The following is a 14528-nucleotide window of genomic DNA, read 5'->3' on the forward strand; positions in this document are numbered from 1 at the left end:
ATAGAGCCCTTCATGTATTGCAAGGTGTGAATGCTTGCCGCTGGCTTCAGATTTTTCAGACCTTCTCTTAATTACAACATTGCTCAAACATTACTTACTGAGTTAGCTCATAATATCTCCCTTGCAAACACATTAACAAACATCTAAGTTTTTCACACTAATTTTCATGGAAGCTCTCTCCACGCTGTCCCACACAAAGAGAACTCTCAAGCAGCCAGTTAGGAAAACTTCTAGCAAAACACAGCTGGAGAAGGCACCACAACCAGACCCATAAATTTTCTTATTAGCTTAAATAATACTGCTATCCTACAAGCACTGTCAGGTCCTGAAGCGCATTTGTTAATTTTGTGATTTTTTTTTTTAATCACTAACACAGAAGCAAATAATGTAAATAAGGGACCGACTGGAAAGACGTCCTGTGCTGCAGGGCACGCTCAACCCTTGCATCTTTTCTAAATGCAGTGTGTAACACTTACACAGGTACCCATTAGACTTCAGGGTTCAGCAAGTGAAGTATTTCATTGCTTAGCTAGAAGAACACGCTCAACTTGTCAGACCAATGGTCCATCTAAACCAGTGTTCCGTTTTTGACAGTGGCCACAGGAGATGCTATTTAGGGAGAGCACCCGGCCCCTAGGTATGGTCGATTCCCCTTGTACCACCCCAACATCCACAATCACTGGATATTAGGGATGTTGGAGGGTACTTTCCTGCCTGTAACGTCTGTTTATAAGCCTGTGGTCCCTGAATTTGTCCAGTCCTTTCTTGAATCTTCTGACGCTGTCTGCCTCCACAATTTCCAGTAGCACCAAATCCCAGAAGTTTACTACCAGCTACATAAAGAAGTACTTCCTTTTACCTGTTTTGAACAGATCTTATACTTATTTCACTGCATGCCTCCTAGAACTAGTATCGTGGGAGTTAGTGAATAACAGTTCTGTACTCCCTTCACCACCACTTCATGATTTTAACCTTTGTCAAACCCCCTCCTCAGTCTTTTCCTCTCCCGGTGAAGAATTCTAGCCGTTTTAGACTCTTATTGTAGGGCCAGGCCCCATTCCCTTTTTTGGTTGCCCTTCTCCCCACCTTCCATAACTCTACCATATCCTTCTTGAGATTCGGACACCAGAACTGCACACAGAATTCAAGTTGTGGAACATCAAGGTTTTATATACAAGCAAAAAGACGCTGTTTTGTTCGCAGTACTGTTCCTAATGATGCCCAGTATTTTACTGGCTTTTTTGGCTGTCACTGCACAGCAAGCTGATGATTTCAGAGAACTTTCAATCACTCTAAGATCCCTTTTCTGAATTGTTACTGCCAGTTTTGACTTTGGAATCATGCAAGCATGGTTTAAATTTAATCCTCTAGATGTGCTACCTTACATTTATGTATACTGAAGTGCATCTGTAACTTTTTTGCCCACTTGCTCTGTTTTATGACCTGTTTCTGGAGTTATTTGCCATTGTTGCAGCATTTAACTTGCACACTGTGAGATTTCACTGCTGCCTCTTTGGCCAATATACCTTTTCCAAACACACTGTGATCTACTTTGATATATTTTCTGAAAATTACCAATAAAAACAACATGTACTCCTTTTAAATGCCTCTAGCCTGTTCACCCATACATGGGGTTCTGACAAATGTCCTTTGATAAAACTTCAGAGGATTAAGTGTTTCAGACTCCAGCTGTTTGTGCTACTAGCATCTACCAGCCCCATAGCACTGGAAAGTATAAAAAGATGTATATCCTCATCAGAGCTGCCTCAGTCTGACATACACTATCCTTCCTTCACCAGTACTTAAATCAGGCATTTCAGACTGAACTTGAGCAACTGAAGATGTGGTGGAAGCTACTAACTGCAGTATTTTTATCACCCCTGACTTGCTAATCACTGTATCCAATCTACTGTCTAGCAGATCTGTTTAAACCACCACTGAAGGTGGATTTATACTAAGCAGCCAGTTCGTGAGGGCTCCGATAGCTGAAGCACAGAATTTTATCCTGTTCTGCTATTCCTGCTTTGTGGGCAGTGACTTCTGGCAAAAAGGAATCCTGGACAGCACATAAATCTACAAGGCAAGTCAGTAAGGCATCCCTTGCCATTTCTTCACTGAGCAGGTAAAGCTTTCATAAACCCACTGTCTCTTTATTCCCTGTCTACTTGCATGAACCAAGGGCACAGCAGCTTCTCCAACTGCACCCATGAAGTGAACAGCTTATGCTGAAAGTGGGGTCTCTGGGATTAGGGAGTAGTCAAGGAGGGCTTTGGAGAATCTGCATGTTGGATTGATTTAACGGCAGTCAGGCAGATGACTAATCCTGTTGTCAGTCTTGAACTTTCAGGTGCCTGAACTCCTTTGGAAATGAAATACAGGTGAACACAGCTAGAGTACACTACATTAATGAACGTGATCATTTTTGCATAATTTAGGATGAACATAAAAAATAATTTATAAAGACTGTAATTTAGCATACCTTGCACAGTTAGAACATTTAATAGTTGGAGATAAACTAACACTAAAGTCCTCTACTTGTTCAAATTATTTTCACAGTACCGAAGTGCCAGAGGACACACAGTCCATCCTCCTCTCACAAGGTAAAATCAACTTATCTACATCATTTCTGAACAAGGACTAGGATCAGATTTAAATGCCTTACTGCTACAGTTCTCTAGCAACAGCACTGTAATAAATAAATGCATATTGTTACCATCAGATAGAGATTCATAGTCGTAGTCATATTCATCCTCTTCATCTTCTTCCTCTTCATTGGTAGATGTGGGGTTGCTAGCACTGCCACCATTGCTAGCCTGTGCTTGCATATGTGCCAGCTGATGAGCCTACAGCAACAAAACCAACCACTTACTACATTACTGGTAAGTATTTTAAAAAAGCACACGTTTTCTTCATTATTTGCATCTTATTTTGTGTATATGAAAGCACTGAAGAGATATAATGAGAGATAAATGAAATTATCAAGATCAAATATAAATTGCATTGGTAGAACGATACACAGTAAGATATGAATCCTGACTGATTATGGAAAAATGTCCCCATTGCACATTATTCAGAGTAAGAGTGTCTTTTTCCAGACTGGGATATTCTGTTTTATGCAGTTTAAACCTTGTTAAAAGATGAAGAATGTCCACATACTGGTATTACCATTGTGATTTACTTATTCTGATATAAGCATACTGGCATAACTGGGGACGATTTTCTGCAAGGGAAAGCCCTAAAACTCAGAAGAAAAGAAACACTTTTTGCCTCCTAGTAACTGTTAAAACAACATTTGACAAAATTTACGTTTTGGCTAAGAGGAATTAGATTTCAAGGAATTACTCTAATTGCTTACTATCTATACAAAATTGTCACAAGCTGAGTCTACCAGAGGTGCAGCTGCAGCTTTTTAGAAACCAAGAAGTACCTCATGTAGGTATGACCACTACTTGAACAACACAGTCCTCCACAAAAAGGAAGTAAGAAGGCTTAAATATGAAAGAAGAAACACAGTAGAAGTCTATTAGAGATTATTACAAACAAATAGAATATACTGGGAACTTCTCATCATTTCTCAGCAAACATTAAATAGCAAATGTTATAGCTTCAGAGTGAAAATCCATTTACTTTGAACAAATGGTATGTGGTGCTAATCAGAATATTATGGAATATTATAGAAACAAGTAGACTAAAATTCTGTGATGGTGTATCTGTACCTTACCGTGTGGCTTCTCTATTTATTTGCAAGTGTCACAAACCACTGGGAGTCCCTCAAGCATCAATATGCATTAGATTATTCTGTTGTACATACAGGAATGGCAAAAAAAATCAATTATTTCTAACAAGAGTTCTATGAAACGTTTCCTGCTATTAAGGAGGGACTTTACCTTTTGTTTCAATATATCCACTGGTGTTTGATGGGCTTTGAGCTTCTTGTTTTTAAGCAGGATTTTTCTTTTCAATTGGCCAGGTGAAGGAAGCATGGGATCATCAGAAAAGTCACTCTCAAATAAAAACTTTGTTACCAGCTTATCTCCAAATACACTCTGAAATATTGAAAGCATTATGAAATATTGAGATAATATGAAAAATCCCAGGCACGTGCTCAGAATAATTTAGTACACTCTGTGGCCTACCTTGAAAATGTCAGCCATCTTGCGTTGCTGAGGCAAAGAACAGTGGTTTTCTATGGATATGATAATTGGCATATCAGAGGTGATAAAGGCATTGCGATCAATAGCTTCAACTACCTCCTATGAGGAAGAAAGATTATTTTAAGAACATACGATTATTTTGCAGCATTTAGTTAACTTATTACTAGTTGAAAGGGGAAAAAAGGCATCTGTTTTCTCCTCTAAGAAAGAATCCACAATTTGCTTCCAAAAGTGGAGGTCCTACAGATCAGCCCAGCATCTTGTTACAGCAGAACTGAATACATATATTTATAGTTATGTTGAAACTAAAACTACAGAAAATTATACTACATATGCTACAAAAACTAATTTGAAAAGCATAATGTTTATAATTGAGGTGTTCTCATTTTCTCATGAAGAGGAGTTTTCATGAAGTACTGTATAGTTTCTATTCTATGTTGTTGACCTGTTAGGATTTGTATTCTTCTAGGAGAAATTTTTTCTTCATTAGAAAAAAAAAATACTCGTTTCTTTTCACTTTTAATTTCTATATACAATTACCACTATACCTTAAAAGAGATCTTAGTTGTAAGAGTGTGCCCATGATAAATGATAGGCATCCCATCGTCGCCGTCCCAGCAGTCTAATTCTACACTTCTACAGCCTTGTAAGAGAACCTACAACACAATTGAACAGTGTGAGCACAAATGAACTGTAGTCTCACATCAAAGCAGAAGACATATATTGGACAGCTAAATGAAAGCCTAGTGACTCAGAAAAAGTGCTGGAAGGAGCAATCTCTGTGGAGTAAACACAGCCCATAGAATCTACAGTCTCCAGCTAACTGCATTCACCAGGTTGAGAAACAGTGGGAAAATTAAGAAGAAAGCATATATGTCCTTACAAGAAGTAAAATGAAGCTTAGAAGCTTATGGTACTTCTGCAGGACACATGGAATCTGTTCACAGAAAGTGGTTCTTACTGCACAGGTTGATGTCCTCAGGGACAGAAACATTTCTGTATTTCTAGCTACAAGAGCAGCTGGAAAGCTACATGGCAATGTTTTCCTGGTTGCTACCATGACAGCTTCTGGGCATGGCAGCTGCAGTTTGTTTGCTGATTCTATTTTGGGGTGTGGGTTTTGCTTTTGTTTTTTTTATTTGTTTTATAAAAGGAGGTTTGAAAATAATTTCTAGCAAACACCTTACATGACGATAGTCGGAACGGGAATGTACCAGGCCATCTTGCTTGATGACATTAAGCTGGATTTACATCTACCCTTTTTCATTGGAAGTCCTATTTGTTAGAAAACCACTCAAGAAAGCAAGAAGGTAGTATGGAAGGAAGGAGAAGCTCTGGGCTTTTGACAGATGGGTTAGCTTATTATTGATATTGCTATTTAGCATGACTATCCCTGCAAAAGTTATCTTTATTACAGTTAAATATTTTACTAAAAACAAAGCTCTCCACAGTCAAAGTCATCTCTAGCAAAAACGTATATGCATAAGGAAAAATTTACTTCTTCCATAGAAATCTGAATAATTAGATTTCAGGCAGTTGTGTCAATGGTCAGCACACCACCATGGCCCACAACAGTCAGACACACTGAGCTGGAACAGAAGGCCTCCTTCCTCCAGGGATGACTACTTGAGGGATAGGAAGAGGCTTTCCCACACCATGCTTTCCCACTCTTCTCCTTTGCAATTGCATTATTCAGGCTTTCCTAACACAGCCTCACCCCTCTGTCTTAAAACTCAAAGAGAAGTGGCATGTGTGACTCCAGGTGAACCCTTCCCAATTTAATGAACATGGTGAGTCATTAACATTGAGAGTAATGAAAACACCACTCATAGGAAGTTTGATGTTTTCTCTAGCATTTGGTAAACACACACAGACAGGCAAATGTACATATACAAACAAACTCAGAACGACAAGCCCTAGGGAGAAACTGTTCTTTTCCTGTTCACCACCAATCAGGCATAAAGTCTAAAAAAACTTTAGAATATTCCTAGAAGTAATGTTTTTAGAAGTTATAGTTCTGTTTGAAATTTCTTTGCAGTGCAATGTACAGTATTTGAATAGTGTTTTTGACATCTGAATGAACTAAAATATTAGATCAGTCTTTCCTGTGGGAAAGTCTAATTATAGTAGGTTGGGTCAGACTGACTAGTGTCTAAAAGCTATGAATCTCGAACTAAACCCATTTTTTGCCTTAGAAAAGGCATTTGAGCACAACTGCACTCACAGGCAGCTTTCCCACACATCATGTTTTCCAACATTTTACAAGCAGGAGCTTAGAACATTTAGGTTTTCAAAGCAAAAAGGTCATGTTTCTGTGACTTGCTAGTTACACAAACAAGTTCATGTTGAAAACTATGCAACAATCTAATCCTGTATACCTGGCTGTAGAGCTCTACCGAGGATTCCCCTTTAAGCTGATGGCCAGTAAGGTAAGTATTGTGTGAAGATTCAATGTAATAATATGACAGTGGAAACTGCAATTCCTCAGCATTCTCTTGTGACTCATCGTTTTTGGAGGCAAAGTTGTCTTTATCCATCAAAAATCTAGAGGTGAGAAGATGTGAGGAAATTTTATGCGGTGCTGAGTATTTTGTGAATGTCATGCAAGCATCAATATACTGGTGCCACCTTTATATATATATATATGTATATGTATATGTATATGTATATAAATTAACATAATTAATTACCTTGCAAATCCTTCAAAAGATAGCAGTCCTTGCTGACACATATTCACACTAGGTTCAAATTTCTGTAAGGAAGAAGAAATTTAAGAGATTACATTATAACAATTTTTATAGATAAGGCTTTTTTAAATTTTTATGGCTTGTACATCAATGGAATCAGTCAGTATCCAAAAACAGTATTTATGTGGTTTAAGTAGTTAAGTGTCTGCAGTATGCTCATGCTTGCTTTACAAATTAGTTAACAAATATATTAAACCAATACCTGCAGAATCATAGAATCATTCAGGTTGGAAGGGACACTGGAAAGTCATCTAATCCAACCTCCTGTTCATAGCAGGGTCAGCACTTAAGCAGAAATTAAGAAGGATCTGTAATCATGGACCCTTCTCCTATCTGCTGTGCTTAAACAGAACACAACATCATCTTGAATTAAAGAGAGATTTATGGTGTAGTACTTTGATGTTTCCTTAGAATTTCCATCTTTTAAACTTTGCAAATTTATATTGCATACGCTTGCCTGATGGTTGAAACATTCAATCTTTTAAACTTTGTTAACTCTTAACTTTGTTCAGCAGGGGCTTAATTTTAGATTATATTAATCATGCATCCTTGGAGGAATTAAAAATTTACAACAATGTTTTCAATCACTTCAGCCATTGTATGCAGAAGTGAATAAGATGTGATTCTGGAAAATTACTCTGAGAGGATGAATGTTTTAATTAAAGGCTGGAATAAAATATTTGAAACAAAATAAGAATATGTGGAAATGGTGTTGTTTTAGGATGACGTTCCAAGTTAGGGACAAGTTGTATCAAAGGTGGTCACAGACAAGGAGAAAACAAGGCAATGGCATGAATAACGTTTCCAAGTCTGATGTCCCTTCCCACGTAAGGCACTCATAGCCAATGAAACTGTTTATTCGCCTCAACTTATTTTTTCCTTTTTATGGGCATATTTATGGACATCTGCACAAGTTTATAGCCCATAATAAACATAATATTACATTTTAAATTTATCAAGTAGAAACAAGGACTACAAAGTAAAACACTTGGTCTCTTGAAACAAAACTGCTGGGCACACTTACAGAAGGAGTTTCAAGCAAACTGCAGAGACAACATTAGTCTGAAAGGAGATATCCCCATACCTATAGTATTCTGAATTCCAGGCAGACAATACTGGCAGGGAAAACAGAAGGAACAAGAGTCCTAGTATAAGGAATTGCAAGATGTTTTTATTACAAACCTGGATAATACTGAGGATTTCATCATAAGTGCAGTGTTCTCCTTGGCAGTTCACTAAGAAGTCATTGAGCTGCTGGATGCCCACTCCAAATACTCCCAGCGATGTGCTTTCAACTCCAGTACCATTAGTTACAATACTGGCAGCAGCAATAGCATCAGATATTTGCCTCTGGTTATCTGATAGCTGCTGCCTACTCTTAATGAACAAACCAAGGTCTGAAACATTCCTAGTCAACAAATCTAAAAAAAAAAAAAAAGTAAAAAATACTTGAATATTTTAGCACTAATGTATAGTAGTTCTTCCATGTAAAGCAGATTTACAAGGAAAGCAGGTAGAAAACAAACCAACCACAGGCCACAGTCTCTTCATTTCTCCACTCTACTTTTGCTCACTATTTTAGCCTGCCCTACCATAGATTCCAGAGTTTCTGCCCAGCCACATCCTGCCTGTGTAGGGCTCAGTCTCTCAGCAAAAAAATTTATGCCTCTCCTATACCAGTTACAAATATATCTAATAAAAAGCAAGTATACTTTTTCTCCTTCTAATTTCTGAGGTATCATGGAAATATGGCAGCAATCCTATACTTAAACTTATAACTTGTCATCCTTTGTAAGACTGACTGAGACACTTTTTTTAAGGCCAATAACTGAAACTGTTCAGTAGTATAACAGTTGTATTTTCTTCTTTAACACACCTAAATCAGGCTGGAATCCGCTGCTATTTTCATCTATCTTCAAATTAGTATAAAGTGGAGTAGGCTCTAGCCCGGATCGATTGCATGGCACTGCATAGACATCAAACAGGTCTTTAAGATCCTTCCGGCTCCGAACACTGTAAAAACAGTTGGTAAGTTCAATTTTTGCTCTTTTGTAAACTTGGGTGAATGAGGTCAATACAAAATAAAAATACATTTTACCTGAAAGATTTGAAGAGCTCTACAAATTCCACAAAAGTCATGTTACTATCAGAAACCATGAAGTTCTGAAACCCCTTCATTCCTCCTTTAACTCGGCCATGCCAGCTACTGCTGCTCCATGTGCTAAATCAGAAAGAGATTGCTCTAAGATTGGTTACATTTAATTTACACATATTGAAATATTATGCATTAACAGCTTATTTGTGGTTCTTAACGTATGTATTATCAAATTTTGAAAGCAACCAAAAAGCAGTATCTCATGGTGTGTATAATGACAGTCTGTACTTTCTTTTTTCATAGTAGCCCTTCATTTCCCTCAAGACAACTGTAAACTTTACCAGAACAAATAATGTAAATACTATTCAAAACTCTTCCTTGTGCAGAAGGGCCTGATTTAAATGGCACAAATGAAAGCATTCTCATTTTCCCTTTTAACAAAACAATGCCAGCATTCCTGTAGCACAAGCTTTAAAAACCATGTCCTGTTGCTCGTAAGCATCACTGAAGACTTGCTAAATGGAAATTAAAAGGGATACAGAACTCCTTAAAGCTCAGTGCTAAAAAAAAATAAATAACATTCTAACTGGATACAGATTTCCTAGCACTCAACCCTCATTATCTCCCAGCCACATGGGTTTCCCAGATACTTCCCCAAAACAGTTGGGAGTACCATCAGATAGCTCAAAGACAGGACAAGCTGCTTCTTTTCAGCTTTATAGTAGCCTCTGGAGGCCATCTCCTTCATAAAGGAACAAGGTTCTAGGGATATCCTTCTTTCAGCTTCTTGGGCTGAAGGAAGGGAACACAGACTGGAATCTCTTGAGAGCAAATGAAGAAAATGATCACAGAAATAACTAGTTGTTTGGTGCAAATTATCTTATTTGACTTGGTACCCTCTGTCAAGTTCGTTAGAGTGCAATGCACAGACCCACTGCTATTCCATACATTGACCCTTTAATCCAAACAAGGCCTTTTTTTTCCAGAAGCCCCATTATTCAGATGGCCAAAAACATGCCTAGTTCATGCTGTGAATATGAAATCTTTTTCTTTAAATACAATGCAGATCAACTGTAAGTGCAGTTTCCACACCCTATTTGAGATGTGATAGCTGAGTAAGCGAGTGTTCCTATCCATTTCAGTGGAAAGTAAAATAAGCTGGTTCAGCCTATTTTCAGCAACAGTTTAAGCTATTTATTTTTTATGTCAAAACCAAGAAAGAGTATTCTTCACAGTTAATAAATACATAAAAGAAGTCAATAAAACCTGAGAGCTTGAGTAATATCAAGCCCAGTCAATTTCTTAGTAACTGCAATTGTCAACCTAAGTTATACAATAGAAATCAGTCCTGAAGCAGAATAGTAACTTTCCAAAATCCACCTCCCAAAATCTTTAGACTACTACAGGACACAGACTAGCAAGCGTAACTTGGCCCTGACTTGAACTATCTCCTTGTATGAACAAGTCCTTAGTGAATTTCAAGTACTAGTCTGTCACGATGACAGCCAGATGGGCCAACTCCAGAGCCCCTTCCTAGGCCTAAACAACAACCAACACATGCTCCAGGATCCACCAGGATCCACCAGCACCAACACCCTGAAAAGGGAGGGATCTAAACAGCCAGTACAAATATCAAGACCAATTATCTAGCCCAAACTGTAAATCCAGAAGTTACAGCATTTTTTACCAAATATCATGCTAGGTGATCATGTGTCCAACATCATGTACACACCTGCAAATCCATCAATCTATGAATTCTGCCATCAGGTTCAGTACAAGCAGATCCAACAGCTGTGACAGGGAAACAAGACCAACTTTCTGTCCAGTGTCTTAAAGACATTCACAGTCCCTTGAAATTTGTGCTGTAAGCAGACTTTTTTTTTTTACATAAATATACTAGATCAGATTCCTCATTCACTCCTGGTCTGGCATGGATGCATGCAATTGAAAACCAAATATAATTTAAAATATTTTAAAAATACCATCTACTTCGGCTGATAATTTTCCATTTGTTTGGCATCACTATGGCAAGTACTGACATGCTGCACGTAACTTTTTGGCTAAAACCACTCCTAACATTTTTGTGAGAACAAGAAAAATAAACTATCATGAGGCAAGTGTCTTGGCTCCAGAAAACAGACTAGAACTGTAGAGTCCAGAATCAGCAGCAGATGAGCACGCTCAGCATTTCTTGGGATTCGGTCACTAAGAAGTAGCTTCTTCTACAGTACTGTCACAGGTAATACCACAAGGTTTTTTTTTTTTTTTTTTTTTTTTTAAAAAGGACGCCTCACCCCCACCACCTCCCCCAACTGTGTAAGCAGGAGCAGGCTGGGTTATGTACGTACACAGATAGAACAAGAGGAAATTCTCTTTGCAAATAAGCCCCCGTCTCTATTTTCCATATCCTGCTGCCTATTTCCCAATGGCCTCCCACCTCCTCCCCGCTATAGGCAGCACCAGCTCAGTTCCCAAACAGCTGGGGTATACTGCAGACAGATTGAAACCTAGTAAGCTCTGCATCCATACTTTCTAAGGGCAGCAGTCCCTGGAGCTATATTCCCAGAACTGTACCTAAATGTCACCTTGGGGCAATTAGCTGGTTTACTCCAAAAGAGATCCAAGGAGTGAATTAATACATATATAGTGTGGACAATCACAGGACTTTGCAGTAAAGCAGAGAGCCAACTATTTGATAGCTTAGATGTACTGATTACCAATGATGCACTGCACATATTTATTTCTTTTAGGGTATGAAAAGTATCCATACACATGAAAACTGATAAACACAATTCAGACCCATCAAGGGATGTAAAGACCAAGAATAACACTCTCGCCAGTGCTCCAAGTCCCTTAATGGATCATAAAAACTGGGGCAGAGTAATGGATAAACATGTAATTCTGTCCCCAGGAAGATTTCCTCAGGACAAATGAGAGCACACGTAAAGCTGCATCCAGAGTAACCTCCTGCAAATTCTAGCATAAAGGGGCATATCAAGTTGGTAAGAGCTCTACTGAGCAACACTACAGAGTTTCCAGACAGCTTTGCCCTCCAGCTTAGGGAAAACCTGTCATAACTCGGGGAGGCCCGCAGGACTAAGCTGTAGAGATCTGTACAGAAACCCAGGACTGAGAGGATTTAAGGAACATTAGCTGCCCTTCTCCTGGGAATGTGAGTTCTCAGTTGAGCCTCTTAATCTCATTTACAGAACAACAACTATTTTGGCATACAAAGCAAAAAGCAGATTTGCAAAACAGAAGCAAATTCCAGAGGAAGCAATGCAATATTTCTTCACTTCATTGAAAAGAAAATTGCTCCAGGCCTAAAAAGAAAAAAAAAAAAGCACAGATGCCTTACAGAGATAAATCCTACTCTGGCATATACTTGTTCTGAATGATGGAGTGAAGACCTGAAAGCAAAGAATGCAGTAAGAGTTTCAGAAAGTGGTGTCGAGAAGCAGCCAGCCTTCCATGGTAGATATCCACAGGAGGCTCTACCACTCACTCCCACTGTCAAACCTAACCATTTAAAATGTGAAAAACCCCTATGAAATAGGCAATATAAACGATTATATGAGACAGGTCTCTTTAAAAATAATGTTCTACCAGCAGCAGTAATCTCTTCCATTTTTTACCACTTGGCTCTTCTTGCAACTGCAAGATCCATACTTATACCCGCACCACAGCACTCATTTTGTTAAAAAGCATTGGATGACCTCTGTTGAGACTGTCTTCCTGTATGTCATAAAGTACCATCCACTTCCCTGATATATTATCATTGTTATATTACTATTATTATTACTATTAATAGAATTAATGCATTAGTGCATTATGTCACTGCACAACCACAGCATGACCCAAGGGACTGGGTTAGTGACTGAATAATGATGAATGTTAAAGGAGAGGAGGGAAGACTGTAAGAGGTGAAAGACTTCAAAACTGTTCCTTCAGTTCCTGACATTCTGCAATCATCACCAGAAACCTTAGCAAAAGTTAATATTCCCTCAGGCAGAAATGACTTGTGCTGAGGAAACTCAGTACTTTAGTTAACACATCTACAACATTTCTGTTGATTTTCAAAATACATAAGATATTTATATTTTGGAGAAGATCTGGAGAAAGAAGTAAACTTCATATTTATGTAGTTTTGTGACAGCGTTCCAGTCTGCTTCTGTAATAGACTTAACTGAAGCATGCTGTTCAGTCACTTTTTACAAAGTTATCCTCAGATAACTCAAATGTCCTATGTTGTTCTATAATGTGTTTTAGTTGTCTGTCAAAGGGCTAATCAAATTTCTAGTGCTGTTTTTATCAAATTTTGTAGAAGTTTTTCATGAAAACCACATTTGATCATAATTAAGTTACAGCAACATTTTTCTTTTTAAATCAAAATACTGATTTTGTCTGTACCTAGACTGACTCTTGCTTGAACACATTACAGGAGAGGAGACCGGTCTTGCTGGTGAAGATGTTGCAGCTGCTAAGTTAGGAGATCCAGATGCTGTCAGAGAGTGAGCTCTTCTTGATGACAAGGTGTTAGATGGAGAAGCATTAATAATAATACTCTGATCTATGGAGAAAACAGAAGTTAGCAGCACTATTATAACATCTGGCTCAATAAAAATGCTTTCTTCCAGGAGACTTGCACCATAATTCATTAACGCTTAGTAAAATTCCAAAGAGATTCTAGATTTGTCCCAAATTAGTCAAAAAGATATATACTGAACAACGCTTACATAGGCACTTGATTTTGCTAGAAAGAAAGTGCTTCTGAAACAAAATGAAAGAAGAGTCATAAACAATTACTGAAGTTAGTTTTAAAAGTTTGTACCATTTGTACCATTCAAATTGCAAAATGCAGTTTTATATCATAAATGTATTCTCAATGCTGTAAAAAATGTCTGTATGAAAAGATTTTGAAGAAAACCCTGAAGGACTTCTAAGTAGTGAGGCTATATATCTACCTGATTCTTCTTGTTCATCAATATCTTGAGGATCTGAACCACTTCTATTACGATATTCCTTACAGCTTTTTGCCTTCCGAGTTGCCATTTCATCATCAGTGGCCTCTCCACTTTCACCCTAGAAACAGTGAGCACCATAATAAACATTCTGAAAATACAACTTTTTTTCATCCTTATTCAGTGTCATCTGCAACAAAACCATGAGATGAATCAGCTATTCTATATGAAACAGACTCCTGTAAAGCTGGTAAGTGCACTGTCAGTGAAACCGTCTAAGCAGAAGAAAGGCAACGTAAGCCTCACAAAGGATACGTAACGAAGTGTGGGAACAGTAGGTGTCACCTCAGTGTGACATCGCACAGAAGACGACAATGATCGCGCCTCTCTAAAGTGGTCCAGCTGCTTTTACACTATTCCACTGGTGCATAGGAGCCCTAAAGAGGATGGATCTTGTCATTTGAGGATGACTTCTACCTGCCTACTAGAGTATTTGGATAGCGTAGAGCTGCTAGGTTCTGCATGTTTTTCTCTTCTGGCTATTGCTGAAAGTGACTGAGTCCAGAAAAAG

The 14528-nt window shown here is 38.2% G+C and overlaps 1 protein-coding gene across 1 annotated transcript in view; it reads right to left on the reverse strand.

Moving 5' to 3' along the window:
* The window catches only part of PLCE1 (phospholipase C epsilon 1), a 145576-nt gene that overhangs the window by 23812 nt on the left and 107236 nt on the right, over nucleotides 1-14528 (reverse strand). The window contains exons 9-19 of the mRNA XM_067300059.1: nucleotides 13961-14078; nucleotides 13407-13566; nucleotides 9000-9122; nucleotides 8778-8914; nucleotides 8084-8322; nucleotides 6845-6906; nucleotides 6533-6698; nucleotides 4703-4810; nucleotides 4137-4253; nucleotides 3888-4046; nucleotides 2714-2843 (exon numbers count right to left, since the gene is read on the reverse strand). Of these exons, the coding sequence (XP_067156160.1) occupies nucleotides 2714-2843; nucleotides 3888-4046; nucleotides 4137-4253; nucleotides 4703-4810; nucleotides 6533-6698; nucleotides 6845-6906; nucleotides 8084-8322; nucleotides 8778-8914; nucleotides 9000-9122; nucleotides 13407-13566; nucleotides 13961-14078 (1519 nt within the window). The remainder of the gene's footprint in view (nucleotides 1-2713; nucleotides 2844-3887; nucleotides 4047-4136; nucleotides 4254-4702; nucleotides 4811-6532; nucleotides 6699-6844; nucleotides 6907-8083; nucleotides 8323-8777; nucleotides 8915-8999; nucleotides 9123-13406; nucleotides 13567-13960; nucleotides 14079-14528) is intronic.

Source organism: Apteryx mantelli, chromosome 7 (genome assembly GCF_036417845.1).
Source record: "Apteryx mantelli isolate bAptMan1 chromosome 7, bAptMan1.hap1, whole genome shotgun sequence".
NCBI classification, from domain to species: Eukaryota; Metazoa; Chordata; class Aves; order Apterygiformes; family Apterygidae; genus Apteryx; species Apteryx mantelli.